The sequence below is a fragment of the Cottoperca gobio genome, chromosome 6, assembly GCF_900634415.1.
Source record: "Cottoperca gobio chromosome 6, fCotGob3.1, whole genome shotgun sequence".
Classification (NCBI taxonomy): Eukaryota; Metazoa; Chordata; class Actinopteri; order Perciformes; family Bovichtidae; genus Cottoperca; species Cottoperca gobio.
Genome location: NC_041360.1, coordinates 749,873 through 770,559, shown reverse-complemented (window position 1 = coordinate 770,559; position 20,687 = coordinate 749,873). Strand labels below are relative to the sequence as shown.

General features: G+C 41.4%; 1 protein-coding gene across 1 annotated transcript in view; it reads right to left on the bottom strand.

The window, feature by feature from the left end:
* tango6 (transport and golgi organization 6 homolog (Drosophila)) overlaps window positions 1-20,139 on the bottom strand; it is a 29,845-nt gene extending 9,706 nt beyond the window's left edge. The window contains 18 exon segments of the mRNA XM_029432881.1: window positions 641-754; window positions 1,547-1,698; window positions 5,115-5,273; window positions 5,427-5,484; window positions 7,389-7,658; window positions 7,660-7,926; window positions 8,480-8,623; window positions 11,295-11,495; window positions 12,122-12,248; window positions 13,017-13,193; window positions 14,451-14,563; window positions 15,464-15,531; window positions 16,047-16,209; window positions 16,935-17,041; window positions 17,220-17,379; window positions 17,942-18,058; window positions 18,152-18,798; window positions 19,866-20,139. Of these exon segments, the coding sequence (XP_029288741.1) occupies window positions 641-754; window positions 1,547-1,698; window positions 5,115-5,273; window positions 5,427-5,484; window positions 7,389-7,658; window positions 7,660-7,926; window positions 8,480-8,623; window positions 11,295-11,495; window positions 12,122-12,248; window positions 13,017-13,193; window positions 14,451-14,563; window positions 15,464-15,531; window positions 16,047-16,209; window positions 16,935-17,041; window positions 17,220-17,379; window positions 17,942-18,058; window positions 18,152-18,798; window positions 19,866-19,917 (3,096 nt within the window). The 5' untranslated portion in view covers window positions 19,918-20,139.
* Between the last annotated feature and the right edge of the window lie 548 nt (window positions 20,140-20,687).

The following is a 20,687-nucleotide window of genomic DNA, read 5'->3' as shown; positions in this document are numbered from 1 at the left end:
AGCCCTGAAAATGTATACTTTCTTTTTTACTTGATCCCTCTGACAGAGGAGACATTCTTACACCATGGTGATAGAAAAAGATGGCTCTGTGTCTTTGTTGATACAGTGAACACACAGGAGTGAGTAAACCAACATGAATCCACACACACGCTCCAATGTTCAATCTGTCCTAATCACTGATCAAAGCACACAGTAGGTTGAGCAGGTTAGAGAACATTACACTTAATCAGCTGTTTAATACATGTTGACTATTCTCTTGATTCTCATATAGTTCATTTTGTCAGAATAGCAATAACACTTGTTTCCCCAAAGACCAAAAATATTGAAGAGCATTTTCTTAACATGTGCAATTTCCCTTCTGCTGATGAAGATTGCAATGAAAAGGGTCTATTGCCAAATGTTAAATTAAATTCAGATTATTAAATTTTCAGAATACAGCCTTCCATCCCTGGATTATTTGAGAAAAACATGATGTAATATTAGCAGCTATGAAACATTGTTTATGCATGTCTGGTTGTGGAACTGTATTGTATGGTTTGACGAAAAAATGGATAGTACAGAAGAGTGTATAAGGACTTCATGCATACTGTGAGTGTGTGTGTGTGTGTGTGTGTGTGTGTGTGTGTGTGTGTGTGTGTACCTGGGTGGTTTTGTCGCTGAGGCCTCGGAGCAGCAGGGTGATAACATGGACAGCGGCTCTCCTAACCTCTGCCTCCTTCTCAGCCTTTATCAGAGCAGTCAGACAGGAGCTGAGCTGCACACACACACATTGATATTTACAGTATTATAAACATGAGGGCATAGGCCACTCTACCTCCTGAGCCCCTGTACAGATACAGTTAGTGAACAACACAATCTGGAGCTGTGATTCATTTGCCATGACACGATTGTCCCAAAGATGAATGAGCTGCAGGCCGACACTGCTGAGGTCAGAAGCAGAACTCAATTGGAGCGATTGATGTATTGGTCAGACGTCGAAACCAACATGGGCCCTACACACACACACACACACACACACACACGTTTGCTAAACTGAACTCTATTTATATCCCCTTACTGTTGAATAAGCATCCCTGTTCCTCAAGCTGACAGTGCTGCTTATTCATCACACACACACACACACACACACACACACACACACACAATTGTTTTATGTGGTGTTGCAAAAGTATTGCCTTTTATTTATTTTCTGTTGGCTTTGTTTAAGTTTATTGCTGCATCAGGTCATAGTTTAAGATGGTCTTTATAAAGGCTGATCAAAAGAGCTGCTCAGATTCTGAATTGAAATGTTAGCCTACTTTTTACCTGCTCTTTAATTTGACACAGCTCGGCACGCACACACCGAGCCCGACACAGCAGAGCTCGCCCCCCGTACTGTCTTAACAGCCCAATTAGTAAATTAACCTTCAGACTGACATGCAAAACAAGTGAAAAATGTTTTTAGTGGTTAACTGACCAACCCTTGCAGCAACTGTCTTTTTACCATGCACTGCTGCAAAAACCCAGTTCCACCAGTCAGGCTTCATGTCAGGGTGCTCCCTCTCACCTCTTGAGCCAGTGTTCCCAGGGCATAGTCCAGTCTCTGACAGAGCTCCCCCAGGTTGGACAGACTGCTGGCCCGGACACTTTGATCTGGGTCCCTGGTTCCTTGCAGGAAGACGACGACCAGTGGACGGCCGAGGTGGGGCACCAGTTCCCCTGTAGAAGGAAGAGGGGGAGGAAGACCAGGCACACATTAGTTCCCAGGTTGTCTGAGATGCATTTACAGTTATAAAATATAGACCTTTTTATTTATCGGGTAAATAATGATGGCAGCTGTCTGGCAGCCTGCATCTTCTATAGAAAACACAGTAACATCAGAAAAATAAACTTGTATCACACATGTATTACATAAGATACAGAAATGCAAGAGCTTCTTTAAAACATGCAGTTATTATCAAATGCAACAGTAAGTATTTTCAGGCTTGAATACCAAATAGCATATGCTCTATTAAAACTTTGAAGGATTGTAATATCAATATGAGGCATATACAGTAGGCTATTTACATGTCTATATTAACAGTGACCCAGTAACATTTAAATTCATGTCAAGCTAGTGAATATCTAACTTAAATCTTACTTCAGCTTGATGCAGATCTGATAAAACATGTATCCAGCTGGTTTGAATGATTGATTTAGTTTGATGATTAAACAGGCACAAATATGAAATAGCTGCGACCACGTACGCGCATGCATCCACACATTCATGCATCCACACATTCATGCATCCACACATTCATGCATCCACACATTCATGCATCCACACATTCACACATTCATGCATTCACACACACAACCTCAACGACAACACTTGACCACCATGTCAGCCTCCAAGAAGAAAACTGCGGCTGCATAAGGGTGGGGACATTTTTGACTATAGAGCTGCTGGTCGCAGCTAAAAACACATTCAACACTGCAGTTATTACATACATTAGAAATCACCGAGGATGACAACACAATAAAGCCCAAAAGGCTTATTTCAATGGTGTTGCTTGGTGTTTGGCCAGAGGCCAAGATTAAATAACTTTATTATCCCAGAAGGCAATCGGTTTTCAAAACTAGTGACTCAGCTGTATGTTGCATTTAATGCTATTTAGCAAATGTTAGCAAGCTTACAAGCTAAACTATGATGCTAAATGTACCAGCTTGGCATCCGCGTGTTAGCATAGCGGCTGTGATTAGGGCTGCACAATATATTATTTGTTTAATGTCATTGCGATGTCAACTTGCACAATAAACACATTGTGAAAGAATGCGATATCGCACACAGGGATTTTTTTTTGTTAGTTGAAAGAGAGTATTAGAAGAAAACTGCAATTTAAAATGTAACTATCATTCTTTTTTTCCATCGGTGCCTTTTATGTTCAGTTCAATGTATAATGGGCTAAATTAAAGAATGTTGGAAATACTTTCCTTCATTTTTTGATTCAAGCATAAAAAGGCAGACAGAGCACACTTCTGTTCACTCTGTTTTTACTATTTATCACAAGTAATATAGTTATCGTAAAATTCCACAATGTTTTCTCATATCTTGCAGCCTTAGCTGTGAGCATGTTAGCATGCTGACATTAGCATTAAGCTCAGGCCTAGGTTGGAAAGACAAGAGAATAAAATAAGCATCTTGCACAGGTGGGAACACCATTTACAGAAAGAGAAATAAGCCTCAAGCTACAGATCCAAAAGCTCCGATCAGCTCAGTAACATACCAAAATACTTGAAGCAAAAAGAGGTCAGTCAAGGGGACTACTGGAGAAGAGAGTGGAGCAGTCTGAGTTCTGGCAAGAGAAAGATTTCTGCCAGCAGCGCAGGTACCAGTGAAGAAGCTTTAACAGTAATCCAGCCATTTAAATGCACATCTTGACACAAGCCTTTGTTATTTACAGAGTGTAGTCATACTTAGTTTAACAAGCTGTGTGTGGAAGACATACAAAGCACAGAGCTGACTCTGCCAGAGGAGAGGAGCAGTTGCTTGAACTGTGTGTGTGTGTGTGTGTGTGTGTGTGTGTGTGTGTGTGTGTGTGTGTGTGTGTGTGTGTGTGTGTGTCTGTGTCTGTGTGTGTGTGTGTGTGTGTGTGTACGTTAGAGCTGGTTACATTTGCTTGATCTAGACAAACACACATTGATCTATTTAGCTTGCCCTAGATTACGCTTTTAGAATGCCAAGCACTTTCTTAGAATCACAAGATTCAAACCCACAACACACACAGAGCCACACTCAAGACTACACACACACCAGCTATTCTCCCTTTAGCTCCATGTCTCAATAGACTGTTACAGCTCATACAGATGGAATGAAACAATCGCTGAGTTTAAGTGAGTCAGGAATATAGCGCCACACACACACACACACACACACACCTATTTATATCCCCTTACTGTATAAATCTACCAGGAAAGTCAATTAAAAAACCTTCTTTTTTATAAATGACAGCCTGGCTAAAGACAAATCTTGGCCATGTGGGGGTTCAAGACAAACACAGAGACTCTCTGCATGTCTGTGCCGCAAGCTGAAGGTCTATCCAATATCTCAGCAGGCATATAAACCCCCAAATTGTCCCAGAGAAGTGGTACGATGGCAATCTGGCAGATAAAACCAGAGCTGGGAAAAAACAACAACTGGGTTTTCAATGAGGGAAAGGTTCTAATACACAAGGTCCCTTCTGAACAGAGATCTGCACGACAAACAAACCTTCACTGTGGCTTTTGTGGTGTGGAGGTTGCATGTTGATAACTGTCCACTGCAGACAAATAATAATAATAATAATAATAATAATAATAATAATAATAATAATAATAAAGTAAACAAATATAGACACTATAGTATCAGTCCTACAATGTTTACCACTCACATAAAGTCAAATTACTGTCAGATAAGGGCAAATTATTTAAAACATGTGGCCACACTCTGATTCCCCCAGCGTCTTTCAATTCGGATTGTTTTACTGCTGCCAAAGTAACAAACCACCCATCTCACAAAAGATGTTATATAAGATTAAACTGAAAGTGTTAGAAAAAGTTGTCTATCTACACATCTAGCAGACTGTAATTGGGCTGTAAGAACAATACACATACATACAACAGTGTATCTATACGCCCAGCACTTCTGTGCAGCATAGTGCAGGTTAGCAGAGAGCCGGTGAGCACAACACTGCCTCCCAGCTCAATAACCTGCGTTTATCTGATGAGGTTTGATTTAAGTCAACGGCCAATAAATAAAATATTTACACACACTACACACACACACACACACACACACACACACACACACACACACACACACACACACACACACACACACACACACACACACACACACACACACACACACACACGATAGGTATCAATCTTCTCATCTCACTATTAAAAGAAAGCAAATAAGTGTATCCTCCAAAATGCTGAACTATATCTTTTAAGTGATAACATGTCGCTAGAAGGTATGCAGTGTGAACACATTTTGGTTTTCATCACATGAATTGATGCCGTCTTAGGGGTCAGGGAATGGGTCTTAAGTCAAGTGAATATCCACACGAGTCTGGTCATACAAACATGAATGTGAACAAACAGATGATGCTCACCCATAGCCCTGCTTGCCCTCATCAGGACTTCTCCTACTTTAAGGCGGGTTTCAAGGCAGCGGTCCTTGTTGGATGTAGGGAGGGAGGGACCATGTTGGAAGTCTTTAAGGAGCCTTTCCAGAATCCTCTTGGGGTATGAATCAGCCAATACAGCCAGGCCTAAAGACAGTTCACACTCAGTCTATCTGATTTCATGAGTTACGGACAACCTCTACAGCTAGGAATTGAATAGCATCAGTGGGTTAGACAGACAATGGCTGTAGATCTATAATCATAAAAATCAATAGTAACCTGGATACATTATTATATTACCTTGAATGGCTGACAGGTAGACAAATGAGTCCTCATGCTCCAGGTTTTCTAAGAAGAGCTGGAGAAGACATACCATCAGCAAGATTCATAAGCACATAGACTGGTGTATGGTTATATACGTCTTTGTTTCAGCTTAATGGGAATATTCTACCAATTATATTGGAAAACCTCAAAAGATGTCACCAACCTGGATATTGCCAGGGGAACAAAAGAGGATCAATACTGGCACAGGACTGAATACATTAAAAACAGTATGACAATACTATCTAAGGGAATAATTATAACATTACCCCCAGGTACTATAAAAGGTCTTTGAAGATAAGGGTTTGATTGGGGGAGTGGGAAAACAACCTGGTTGGATTGTGCGCGAGTTTGGGGTAACGTAAGGATGGAGGGTAGAACACATGAAAGGTTACATGTACAATATTGGAGGACTCAATCTAACCATGAGGGGGGACATCAATAAAGGGGGTTGCTGCTGTAACAGTAGGGGTTTGAAGGTTACAGCTCTTGATTACAGAGAATATTAAATGAGTTGTTATCCTTTTTTGCCCATACCACCTTAACAAGTCCCCAGAGCACACCATTGTCCCCTCTGGCTCCCCTGGGGAAGAGGTTCAACCGCCTCATTTATTATACATGTGTGCTCATAATGTCTCACTACCAACACACTCCTCATGCACGCATACAGTGCATGTAACAATAGCAGCAATGTCTAATAGGTAGCTATGGCAACACAGCTTATGTTTCAAGCAAGCAACATCCAACATGGCTGAAAGAAGAAGCCAATGTGAAAGCATGTTGACCCAGCTCCAAGCATAATTGTAAGTATGCTATGAAAGCAAATGGGAAAACCTCTAACGAGTCAAAAATATGAATTCAATACACATCTCCAGAAGTGTCACACCAAGAACAGTCTTGCATTAAAAAAACCCCCACAAGGGATTGATGAGAAGGTTCTGGCTGCAGAGCTCCAGGCTTGGGCCCACCTTCTCCTTCGGACCCTGTTGGGTCCCAAGCTTAAAGAAGGAAGTGACGTCTGAAATTCTTTACGCCAGAGATGATTATCAGGATACCATAGCATGCGCTTATTAGTTTGAATAAGGCGCAACAATAGAAGCTTAATATTTTGAACTATGACTTATAAAGTTAACAGTATAACTTTAGTCTTCCAATACTCATGAGATAATGGAATACGATGCAGGAGTGGAAGGCTGTTTTAAAACTTATCAGACACTAAAATCCTGCACAGGAGTTTCTAATACTATGAAACAGCATTTGACATCTCATAACCACAATTGTTTCATCCTCTGTATCGACGATTAAACTGTAGAATTCCGCTCTTCACATCACAAATTAGCCTAATCTATATGCGCCTTCATGAACCAGGTTCAACCTTTTTGCCAGACAACCTTACATTTGTTTCTTGCTAGAATTTGCTGTATTGTGAACCCTGCTGCACCAACGCTGTGGACTCAATGAAATACACTGTAGAACAGTATGAAGCGCTGCATGTTTTAATTGCAGAGCTATGGTCAGTCTGAACACGTACCTGAGGTATGCTCACATTCCATCAAGCAAGTTCAGCCCCGTAAAGGGATGTGACGTTAGAATGTGAGTAATAACTACATATTGAGCAGAGTGATCAAGCTGAGAGTGACCATGTGAGAGAACAAGTCTGATCTGCACATCTGATGGAGCCCGCACAGAAACAGGAAATGCATCTTATAATTTATGTCATGTTACTCTAATTTTTACAGTTGCACAATAAAGGAATTTATATAGTGCAATCCAACTATTAATCATGTCACATGTTCACTAGGCAACACGCTTGTTATGTTTGTATACTACTGAGGGAGCAAAAGATTTTTTCTTTTACCATATTTTTAAAAGGTTCTCAGAAAAATAATGATAAAACATAAACAAGTGTAAAAAGTTGAAGCACATAACCAAGCAACCCACCATGAGGACTTTGTCCTGGGCCTGCACAGCTTCTGGGTTTTCCTTTTGCACCTTCTGGGTCAGGACCCTCAAGGCGAATGCTCTGGTTGGCACATCTGGGTCACATGCCTCTAGCAGCCAATCTGAAAAGGGTTTGGTCGGAGGTAAAGGTTTACTGGTGCCAGAGGTTCTCCCTCCGCCTTTTGGACTTGTTCCTGCTGCAGGTCTTCCAGAGGACGCTGGGTGTGTCATGTGGGTGTTGCAAGGCGAGTTACTGTCTGGAGGAGACGATTAGAGGACTAGTCTGTAAGTCGGTTGCTTCAGTTTGCATATTTTGCTTTTTCCTCAAGGGCACACTGTTGTTTTCTGCTGTTGATTCAGGGTTTCTGGAGGGCTGAGCAGCAGCGGTGAAGTTTTCAGGCCGGTATGCACCGTGAGTGGCAATGACAGCTCTGAGGTTGGATGCCAGTTCCTGGATGAACACGTCAGAGTGTTTCTGAGACAACGTCTCCAGGGGTGGGAGCAGTCTCGACATAGAAGAGTAGTCCTCTGCACTAAGCTGTAATATTTAAGCGGGGAGAGAACAGAGTAGAACATACACTCGAGATGCTTTCAGACAGTGGTTAGCGCTGTGCCTGACAGCTGGGACATCACTGTTGTGTTTTGAATGGGGGGGCAGCAGAGCACAGTTTTGCCCCTGCAGCTACTGTCTACATTGGATCCTACTAACAACCTGTTCCTTACTCTCACACCTACTTTAATCTCATCACATGTTCAGCTACTGTGAAAGGGACAGTTCATCCCAAAATCAAAAATACATATTTTCTTCTCTTACCTGTAGTGCTATTTATCAATTTGTATCTCCAACACTCACTGCACTGCAGTGAAGTATAAGTGCAGCCCGACTGTTGTCCAGTGAGGGGGAATTTAACATTAACTCACCTAAATCTCCATAACCCTTACAAGGTTCATTTATTCATATATGAATGTACTATTACTATTTTTAAAAAGTTCTCAGTTTCCTATTGCATAGAAATACAGTCCATGCATCATAAGGTAGATGTAGTTTATTAAGCAACATGTTCATGTGTGGAGTTTTCACTTGTGAGTACCTGAGGTCCAGACAGCAGAGTAGCCACTAGGCCCATCCCCATACTCAGCGTCTCGCTCTCTACTGGGTTCCCAAGCTTTGGACCAGTGGTCTGATCCAGACCCACACAGGCCCTCTGAAGCAGGGACACCATGAAGTCCACCACCTGGAGAAAGGACCAACAACATCATGGACACAAATAATACACAAGCAGACATCCAGGGGCTCAAATGTGTTCAATATAAAAGTTAAACCTCAAGGTGGAGATTTTAGAAGATTAATGAAATATAGCACCCAAAACTAGGGCTAAACTTATTAGTAAGAAGCAATACGCTTTTAAGCTTTTCTGGAAATTCCTAGAAAACATTCAGTCCTTTAAGACAGCAAAAAGTAAGACATCATGTAGTGAAGTGAGGCCAACTTATTAGAGACATTTCTTAATCTGTAAAGGAATTTTTGTTGGCCCTACAATTGCAGCCCTGCCAGATATGAAGCAATTAGGCTATTTTTGTGTGGTAGCATGACTCAACATGGCCTGCTATCCATGACAAGAACTCCCACAGTAACACACACGGATCTGAAATGTGCTGCAGAAGGAGAGAAACACTTCCAAGAGGATGAGCTGACACCTGACAGAGGGTGGGACGTGACGCTCTCACGGTTCCTCTAAGAGCAGTTTGAAGAACAGTATCCCCTGCAGCATCTGTGTCATTAAATGTAATCCTTTAACACAGGGGTCCCCAAACTTTTTCCTGTGAGGGCCACATAACTTTTCCCTTCTCTGATGGGGGCCAGGGTCAGTTTGTAACAGAAAAAGTGTGACGATCGCAGGGGTGCCTAAACGTAAACATTTATTGTTTTCCATAAAGCCACACATAACCAAATATTAATAACCCTTTCTGGGATCTTCACAGAAAAGAAAGTCAGGAAATAAATAATACTATTTGTGAAATAAATAATAACCAAATAACCCTCTCTGGGTTCTTCACAGAAAAAATAAAGTTTCACTTGTTCCAAAAGCAGCGCAAGTTTCACCTCAAATGCTTTTATGTGAGAATACATGTCGCAAATGAGTTCCCCCTGGCCTTGTAGCTGCAAGTTAAGGCTGTTCAGCATTTCTGTCTCGTCTGTTAAAAATGCAAGGTGCCATTTCCATTCTGGGTCGATCAGCTCTGGGACCGTTTTGTCTTTTGAATGAAGAAATGCGTTAATTTCGGGTAGCAGCTCGTAAAAACGCCTCAAAACTCTGCCCCGGCTGAACCATAGGACCTCTGTGTAGTACAGCACATCGCCCTACGCAGGCTCCAGTTCAGACAGGAATTGTTGGAACTGCCTGTTTAAGTCCCTTTGCTCTGATGAAGTTTATGCATGACACCACAACCTTCATGACAGAATCCCACTTTGCAGCACAGTGCTTGCTGGTGAATTAGGCAGTGGACTTGTAGCGGGGCGGTGAGACCCCGTTCTTCCATCTCCCAGTTCATGCGTCCTATTTGACCCCGAGACGCGCCCACCATACTAGGAGCCCCGTCAGTCGTGATGCTGGCAAGCTTTGACCAGTCTAGGTCCAACTCTTCCATGGTTTGGCATACTTTGCCGAAAATATCCTCCCCCGCTGTAGTCCCTTTGAGACTTTGGAGGGCTGCCAGCTCCTCGCACATCTCAAAGTTTGCGCTAACTCCACGAATAAAAATGAGCAGCTGCGCTGTGTCTTGCACGTCCGTGCTCTCATCCAGTGCTAATGAAAAAAAGTCAAATTCTTTCGTCTTCTGCTGCAGCTGGGCATATACATTACCCCCGATTTCTTCAATGCGTCTGGTGATTGTACTCGCCGACAGACTCATGGCATTAAAGACATCTTTCTTCTCGGAACACACCTCTTCCGTGACAGCATTCAAACATTTCTTGACAAACTCCATCAGTGAAAGGTTTACCGCTGCTTGTTATCAGTTGAGCAACCCGAAAGCTGGCTCGAACGGATGACTGGTTCAGCTGAGCTTGGCGTACAAATGTATTCTGCTGAGCTAACAGTCCACTTTTTAGCTTCGAGAGTTTGTGTGCTCGCATTTGGCCTTGCAAGTTATCATACTTGTCTTTGTGACGGGATTCATAGTGTCGGCGCAGATTGTATTCTTTGAATACTGCCACCGCCTCTTGACAGACGAGACAAACAGCCTTTTCTTTGCATTGAACAAAAAAAGAATCGTTTGACCACTGCAGGTTAAATACCCTGCATTCTGAATCAATTTTTCTCTTACCTAACCTTTTCGCCATTATTCCGTTCTATTTGACAGGGGCTAGTCTAGGATTCGCGAGGCCAGACTGAAAAAAAAATCATAATGCGTCAGGTATTGTTCAGGGGGCCGGGCCAAATGTGGAGGTGGGCCTTAGTTTGGGGACCACTGCTTTAACATAACAACATGAATTTAGTACAGAGGCTGTCACAACCAGGACAGACATACTAAACACGGAGCATTTCTACACAAGCAAGCCAAGTCATCGACAGAACTGTGTGGGCTTATTCACCGTTTGCTTCCAGTAGAACAAATTGATTGGTTTGATGTACCGGTGGGTTTCGGTGTATTGCTGGGAGGAGGAGGTTTTCAGAGTAGGTTGGTATTATTTATATATTATATAAATATCATACGTTTATATATGTTGACTCCTATTCTAGTCCATTTTAACCCAACTGCAGCTAGTTAGAGTGGTGAAAAACAAACAAATACAAGCAGGTAACTTAACGTCTGCCATGGTTCTGTGTCACAGTGGCTGAAGGGCCAGAGTTTTGCAGTTTAGCATTTCTACGCATCCTGTTGGGTGCATATTTCTGGACTCACCTGTGAGGTTTTTCTCAGCAGCACATTATGCTGCATTAACTCAACCATCACAGCCAGCACCTGAAGCAAAGTGATTCTATGGCCACGCCTCACAGCTGCACCCAGCAGCTGCTGTTCCACCTCCAGAAGTGTCATGGCTGACAAGTCCAACTCCTGCTCATTGTTCTTTTCATCTGCTGCAGCTGCCCAGCAGCCCAGCTCCTGCAGGAGAAGCACATCACATTTATTTATTTGTATTTATATAGCACATCATCACAAATGACAAATTTTTCTCAGTGTGCTTTACAGACTGTACAGGTTACGACACCCTCTGTCCTTAGACCCTCGCATCGCACAAGGAAAAAGAAAAAGAAACCCCACAATTAAAGGGAGAAAAATGGAAGAAACCTCAGGGAGAGCAACTGAGGAGGGATCCCTCTCCCAGGACAGACAGACTGTAATAGATGTCGTGTGTACAGGATAAACAACATAGTGTAAATACAACATCCATGTAACAGAACTGATGGTGTGGTCAAATGTTTTTCAAAAATATGACTCCAGGATGATGTAATAAAAAAGGCTTCCCAGTGTATTAATGCACATAACTGACACAAACACATAAATGATGGAATGTTGACAGAGGTTATCTTCTGCACAAAGTGTAAAGTACAAATAACGAAAACGTTGTACAATAGAATACAATCTACACACACTCTACAACCCAACGACCAGAGTTGAACAAACTTCTCTGCCACAAACTTACCAAAACTTAACACAATGGGATTTACACTGGGGTAAATACTGTGTTTAACAGGTGTTTGTGTGTATGTGGGTGCACCTTACTGTACCTGCAGCAGCTCCAGGAATAAGTCTCCAGGCAGGTCAGAGTCTTTGAGTTCAGTCAAGAGCTGCATCAGACACTCCAGCCTCCAGTGCTCTCCGGACAGCTTCTCATATAGAGCATCGTCCTCTTCACTGGGAGAAACAAGAGAGACGTGAGGGAATGAAGAGAGGCAAGCGAAGGTGAAAAGAGATAAACAAAAGATGGCTCTTTCACTGATTGTCCAAAGACATCTTAAATAACTGTTCTATTCTGCATCATGTGTTTGTCCTCTTCACAATATAATATACAGTGAAAACTAGGGCTGTGCCAAATGTCATTCTTTTGTAACATTCAAAGCTTCTATATAGTTTTTCGTATGAAGCTTTGAAATTCTGCAGTCATATTTTATGATTTCATTACCCTAAAACTTTATTTTTTTAATAGTGGGCCTGACTTTGTGTGCTGCACATCAACACATTTTTGACCGCAGTGAAAATATGTTTTTGAAATGCTAAATGCCAACAAATATAGATTAAAGAAAAATATTTGGTTAAAACATGTTGTAAATGATTACATACAATCTTTTTTCACTAAATTTGGAATTTTGGACTTTACAACGCTCTGAAGTTATTGGAAATGTTAGGATCACACGAGTGTGAAACAACGCTGCACCAGAGGAATCTAATTCTCCAAATAGTATCTACATCAATAATATTAGTGCAGCCTCATCTTTATCTGCAACTGTTCAGAAATAGTGGCTTTAAACAGGGTTAGGGTTGTTTGTTGATTTAGAATTTGAATGTCGAAAGTTACAAATGAAGCTTTGAAGCTTCGAACTCTTCGGTACAGCACTAGTTGTGCTCTTTCACAAAGATCACTAGTGAGAACATGTCCAGAACGTGTTTCTGAGAGTCAGTAACCTGCAGCTCTCTCTGGAGCGGAGTCTAGCTCCTCCATCACTGCCCGGGGTGAAGTGGAAGTCTGTTGCCACCTCGTTCTTCGGTGCCTGCAGACCTGAAAGCTGCCTCAGTGCTGACAGGGCTGCAGACATCTCAGTGTGGCTCAGGTACCACAGCAGAATCTCCTGACAGGGGGCGCTGTGGAGCACATATCACACACACACGGCTCATTTTCAGTGTCTTACTGTAGAGCAGATTCACTACATTCATGCGACTTTACATTTCTGCTGACTATTTTCCAAAGCACACATATTTAAAATGATTTCCTGCCAGGCAGCCTTTCTGCCAGAGGCTAAAAGGTAGACACTGGCACATTGGTTCCTGCTGAAAAGGATCAATATTTTCCTAAAATTGCTGGTCAGTAAGCAAATATTACTCAAACAGGATAAAATAGTGAATATGTTGGGGACTATTTTCAGCAGCGGATTAATCCACATTGTTGAGTATTTGGGGCAGCAGGACAGTGTATATGGGAAAGAATCAGAACAAACTACAGTGTGTGAGTTCTGGTTAATGAAATCATTTTTCAAATGTTCCTTTTTACGGCCCTGTCACACAGCTCCGTATGGCAGAAACATGCCGGCATATATGAAAAGTAGCTCAAAATTTGTCAGAGTCCAAATACGTCCAACTTTTCCACAGCGGTGTTGTAGCTGACGTATACATAACGAATACATAACAAATTATTATACATATGTCTAACCTATTGGTAGCGTATCACTTACTTATACAAAACGTATCAGACTTGGTTAAGCATAGGTTACGAATAGGTTATCCACTCGTTATCAATGAGTTCACCGTATGTCCAACGTAACGTAACTTATGTATAGCGGCTGTATAACTTATGAAGCACACGTTGAGTACGTCCGAAAATACTGAACATGCTCAAAACATTTTCACGGCCTCAGTGTAACACAGCGTGCTCTTAAGGAATACTACATATGCCTTACCTTACATCAACGTACACCAGCGTGTTGCCGATATTTTGTATAAGCCATATTTTTGTATACGTTATGCATTCGTTGGGCATCCGCCAGATACATTTTGTATAAGTAAGTGATACGCTATCAATAGATTAGACATACGTATCTGTATACGTCACTTTTCTGATCCGATCTGATGAAAAGTTGGACGTATTTGGACTCTGAAAAATTGTGAGCTATTTTCGTATACGTTTCCGCCATACGGATATGTGTGACAGGGCCCTTAAGAAGAACAAAGGATAGGTAATACAGAACATATATGTATGCTGTAGCTGATATTAGAAATACCATGGTACAGTCCTTCTTGAATGTCTACTGTATTTACTTTGTGGAAGTAAGGCAGTTGTTACTTCTGAGTGTACCGGTATTTGCACATGAAAGATTCAGCTCATAAACACAGAGAACACATTACCGGAGATGGGAGACGTTCTGCTTGGTGAAACAGAAAAGTGTGAAGATAACAGGAAGAACTTGTTCTAGAGCTTTGAGAAGAGAAGCTGACGGACTGTTTCCAACCACCCAGATCTGACAGCAACAAGAGACACAAGAGCAAATACATGAATACTAATGGTGAGGAAAATACAGCGTGAGCTGGGAACATCCGTGTTACTACATATACTACGCCAAAGCCTAATGACCACGAGCATCTGCATCAATAGAACCATTATTATTTACAAGTTGGGATTTAGTTTGGTATGGCAAACACCGGTCTTGCTTACAAACGCTCTCAAGACTGGACAATAATTGAATATTATGAATTACTTGACAGCCTTTAATAGACTCATGTCATCATGGAATTATGATCAACTTACTATATCTTTTACAGAATTTAATAAAAATAATTTAGCTACAGCTTTATTATTCACCATGACATCACACAGAGTAGTGAGCACAGGTTCAATTATTTATAGCTTAGCAAATATTACTTTACAAATAACTTCTTTGGATTCTCATAATTAGTAATGTCCTCCAACATACATACGCTACTGTCAAGAAAACTGACACGTCATGGGGACATTTCTTTGTAAGTCTATGAGCTATGATCATTACTATGAGTTTGAGCTGCATGATTGTAATAATAATAATAATAATAATAATAATAATAATAATAAGCTTTATTTGTATAGCACCTTTCATACAAGAATTGCAGCCCAAAGTGCTTCACAGCATAAACATAACTATTAGTACAAGATTAGACAGAATAAGAGCATTTACAGTACAATAATCACAGTGTTGATGTAAATGAGTCTGAAGTACCATTATAAAAATAGCAGAATTAAAATAGTATGCAGGTAATTCAAATAGTATAAAATAGCAGAAATGAAATAGCCAGAATTAAAATAGTCTAAAATAGCAGATAAATAGCAGAATTAAAATAGTATAAAATAATTGTAGTGTTGAGTGGATGCCTCTGGGTGTCCTCACCTTGTACACATCATCCACACAACGTGTCAGCTCCCGCTCCTCCACAGCAGCCTGTAAATGACCCTCATCTGGAAAACACGCATGTGCAGCACAGTGATCTGTTGGGATCTGACTCATCATCCATCATGTTTGAGCCATGGTGACAACAGCTAGCAGGACAAACCCTACAGCAACTATTGGCCAAATGGAAACTTCACATAGGTACAACCCGAGTATGTACCTTAGTATACATAACATGTATCGCATGTAAGCTTAACAGCCCTTCAAGTGGACATATGTGATATTTTATAGACTGACTTTATAGACATTTTCTTAATAGGTTATAGCTTGTAATTAATTAATTATTATTTGCCTGTGTACTTTATTTCTGAAAGGAATCCAACATGAATCAACCTGTGAACTACTGCGAAGAAGTTCTCCCCATGTAAATTAAATAACCAACTGAAATATTATTTCCCAAAGCTGGAAGATGTTATGCAACTGTAGTCTCTGGAACCAAACAGAACTTCTTTATCATTTCACTATTAACACCAATACTACTAATTCAACATGTAAAACACGATATGAGGGCCATGTTACTGACTGGGTGCAGCGGTGCAGCGGTGCAGCGGTGCGAGCAGAGGAGTGAGCAAGTACTGCTGGGCCATGCTGGGCTTCTCCTGCACCACGAGGAGCAGCGTCCTGGTGGCCACACGCTGAAACTGTTGAGCTGTCAGCTTGTCTTTGAAGTGCAGGAGGTCAAGGATCTGTACCACACCAGCACACAAAAACACTTCAAATGAACTCATTCTTGTACTTGATAATAGCTTTTCTCCGTCTGCACTGCAGTCAATCAGTGTGTTTAACTGCATTGAAGTTATCTGGTTACAGTAGACTTCTTCTGAAGCAAGTTTGACGGAGCCAGGCGCTCTTTGCAACAAACCATAAAGCCCCAATCAGAGATAATGGGGACACAACAGTGGTTATCAACTGTCTGTGTGAAGGACACGTGGAAATCACTTTTGTTTTTGTGTCAAAGTGAAATTATTTTTCTTGATGGAACATTATCTGTGATAACATTCCAATAAGATTAATCAGGACCTAACATTAAAACATCATCCCAAGTGGTGACTATGGTTTCATGGAATTATACTGCATTTCATATGCAAGTTAAACATAATACCGATGAATTATATCGGGAATTATTAATCTATGTTACTTGCCATTTTATAAAAGGCTTATTTTAGATCCAGCGCGGGCAACTGGCCACTTTTACAACTTTTTTATCAACGACTTTGTACTTACACTACTTTACTCTATTTTATTCTATTTAATTATTGTATACTTGCCACTTTACTTTCTTGTTATTTTGCTGTAACAACGTAAATGTCCCCGTTATGGTACTAATAAAGGATTTCTGATTCTGATTCTGAACACTATGAAGTTATTATTTAGTTTAACAAGAGTGTGCGCGTGTGTGTGTGGAGCTGACCTGAGGACAGACTTGTCTGTAGTAGTTGTCTGCTGAGGCAGACTGTTGAGGGCAGGTCACCAGGATTCTGGCCACGCAGTCACATTTCCTCCAGTCGGACTCGCCCCCTGGAGGACAGAAACAGTGTTTTAAAGTGAAACTAACAAAACACTGATGTTTTGCTTTAGTGCAGTTATTGTTCAGGTTGAATGGTCAACATGAGTGAATATTCTACTTGTTTCAATCACACTTTTCCTGCTCTTCACTACTTTCCCTTCTTTCATCATTACCTCCCCTCCTACTCACCCATTCCCCCCTCCAAGATGGCTCTGACTACAGCCTGGACACCTTGAGGCTGCATCAGGCGCTCAGACAGCAGCTGACCACACAGACGCCTCAGCCAGGTGGGAGCTGATCCCAGAGCTGCCCTGCTGCTGGAACCACTGGAGCTTCCCACCACGCCAGACTGGAAGGAGGATCAGTACAGTACATATGAAACAAAGCCTCACAGACCTGCGAGCCTTACATACACCTCAATCGCATATATGCTGGTTTATTAAACTCAGGGAAAAAATTTGTTTTATTGCCACTCGTGTTTTACGTTGGCTACTTCTTTTTAAAATCTGTTACTTATTCACTTTCACTTTCAAACTCTTAAACCAAAGTTGGTGATTACTGGAACAGTGGAAAGACTAACAAAAAGGTTCTGTTTTATTCCTGTTGCGTTTGAATAGGAAAAACATCACTAACAGAGAGCCACTTTTGCCTTCTCTTTTATACTGAAATAGTTTTTAAATAATTGCATAAAGCATAAAACAAATTAAATGTCAAAGTATTATGGTTTTGATTAATTATTTGGAAACTTATAAATTGCACCTTTTAAATTTTCTTTGCTTACCATCCCTTTAAGGGTTTGGACACCGTTAACAACTTACCAAGGGGCAGCAACAACACAATATAATAATTTCAAACATTATCCCTCCAGCTCTCCCTGCCATAAACCTCCCACCAAACATAAACATGCTCACCTGTTTGGGTCCACCTTGGAGGATCAGCAGCTCCTTGATAACGATTGGCTGGTAGACTTTTCCTAGAAGGCTTTTGAGGGCCTCCTTGCAAGTTTGACGTTCCTCAGCACTTAGCTCCTGCATCGAAAAAGAAAGAAAGGCTTTTATTTCTCTTGAATACACACATCAAACACATTTTAAACAAAATCCCATCATATCCAGAAGTGTTACATTCTCCTCCTCGGTGCCGCTTCTCTCTGCCCGGCGTGGCTGGTAGCCAAGCTGGCACAGTGCTGCCATCATATCCCCCAGATGCCGTGTGAACACCAATGTCGAGAGAGAGGACAACTCTGCCAGCTGCAATAGGACATTCATGGTGGTAAGAAGCCGGTGTCCCGCTGCTGGCACCGTCACCCCGCGTACAAGTTTTTCCACCAACGCTGACCTGCGACCCAGTGACACACCTACTCCAGGGGTCAAATATGGGCAGACTCCCAGAGAAACCACAAACTGAAGAGCTGCTCCAAGTGTTTTCTGCTGGGTGACACTGAGGACATCAGGAGGTAAAGCTGGAGCCATCTCGGGGGTGCGTTGTTTAGCTGCAGATGGAGCGGGGGTCTGCTTGAAACGTTCAAGTTCAACAGACAGATGTCGTGCTAAAGAGAGGAGCAGTAGGAGACACTCCTGGACAAAGCCCCATGGGTCGTCTTCTGTATCGCTGGACAACCAGTCTTCTGCTGCCATCACCTCCTCCCTCAGCCTCCTCACCTCCTCAAAGCTGCTCTCATTCTGAAGCTGCTCCTGGAGAAGAGCTCTGTTGGCCCGCAGTGCTGCCAGGAGAGCCTCTTGATGTGAAGACTGAGCACCACGCACAGACTCTACAGACAATAACACAAAGAACATCACACTGTGGATCGTGGAGGACTCATTCTGTGCAGGATTGTTGATTGTCGCCTGTTTTCCTGTGTTGCTGACAAGGTGTATCACAATGTATATACAATGAAACTGTCACCTAACAACTTATCAACCACCATCAGGGATACAAACTATGAATGACAAAAAGGCATTACATTAATTAATAACTAATTGTGTTGATTCAAATCTAATTCAAATGTGTATGAATTCATTAATGTATTTTAAAATTATGTATTTATTGACTGGTTTATGGTGTTTTTGTAAACCTCTTTTTAATTTGATGTATTTATTGATATTTCTTTGAATATATTTTTATAATTACTCTTTTTATTCCACTTAAAAAAATCAAGTAATAAATAACTTTCTAATTGCGTGTATGTATTTGTAGAATAATGAATTAATTCTTATTAGCCGATTTGATGGTTGTTTTGGTCTTAGTCGACTAAGATTTCTTACGTTGATCATCATTTTTTAATGCTTTTTTCATTCTGAATCACTTATTTCCTTAGACATTAATGAGCACAGGTCTGATAAACACAAGATTTAAAATGGTGCTTTCGCATTATTCTTTGTGGAGATATGCACTTTTACAGATCTGTCGATTTAATCAACTATCAATATGTTGACAAAATCGTATGAGTGTTAGTCGACTAAGAATCGTTTTAGACAGGAGAGCCTTAACTTTAATTGTACAGTTATTTATAAATTAAGGAAATGCTTTATTACTATTTCCGTGAGACAAGTCCAAAACAGACTAATGGCCGTTGAAATTAATAAAGAACATGAATGTGTTAACGAATGTGCAGCTCCTAGCTTCGAGTAGTGAGGTTCATTCATTCATATCATTTGTATTGTAAGTGCTAGTACTTGTGAGAACTGGGCATCTGTGTCTGAACAAACACACATGTAACGTTAAGCTTCTCACGCGCTCCGTCCTCGGTTACAGTCCATAATGCATGTAAACGAAGTGCTTTCAGACACCATGCTATGTTTTTTATCGTCGGGCTGTCAAACCAAGTTACCCACTTACCACCAGAAGGTTTCGTAAGAATAGTTATCGCTGAGAGGAAAGCTGAAGTCATCTCGCCAACACATAGACAACAACTCTACAGTCACGTACAAGTCTAGATACGATGTACAGCACTTCCTGATCTAACGTCATGCGATCGATGCAATATGCTCATCTATGGGATACATAAAGCATGCCATGAATGTGCTGCTGCCAAAAACCTCATAAACCTCTTCTATAATAACACATCCATGCCAAAACAGACTCGCTGTTCGAGATGAGCCTTAATGGCGCTGACATTATACGTCATAAGCATCGTCACATCCATTTTACGTCATTTTGCAGAAAAAGAGGCGGCAGCATGAGAATACCAGAGATTTAACTTTCACGTCAGTGTTCCAGAGGAGGATGTCAGAATGTCAAGAAGAAGGGAACAACACACCAGGGGTTGTAGCTAGGTTTTCAAGTGTGGGTGGGCTTAACCCAGAGGTGAGGTGGAGCTGTGTGCACCTGTATGGTAGTACAATTACCATTAAAGGAACTCAGATGGCATGATGATGGAGAAGTAAAGGCCCTGTCACACATGCCCGTATAGCGGAAACGAATGCCGGCGCATACGAAATACACGGCATTACGCTGGTGTGAGTCGATATAAATTAGGGGTATGCTGGACATAAGTAGTATTCGTGCTTGTGTTATTACATACACTAAACACTTATGTTATTTAACTAATTAATATATGTGCACGTTTCGGTGTCTGCTCTGCGTATTTACATTCACTCCTCTGCGCTGCATCGCAAAGGGCAGAACTCCGCACACACACACCTACAGTCAGACACAGCG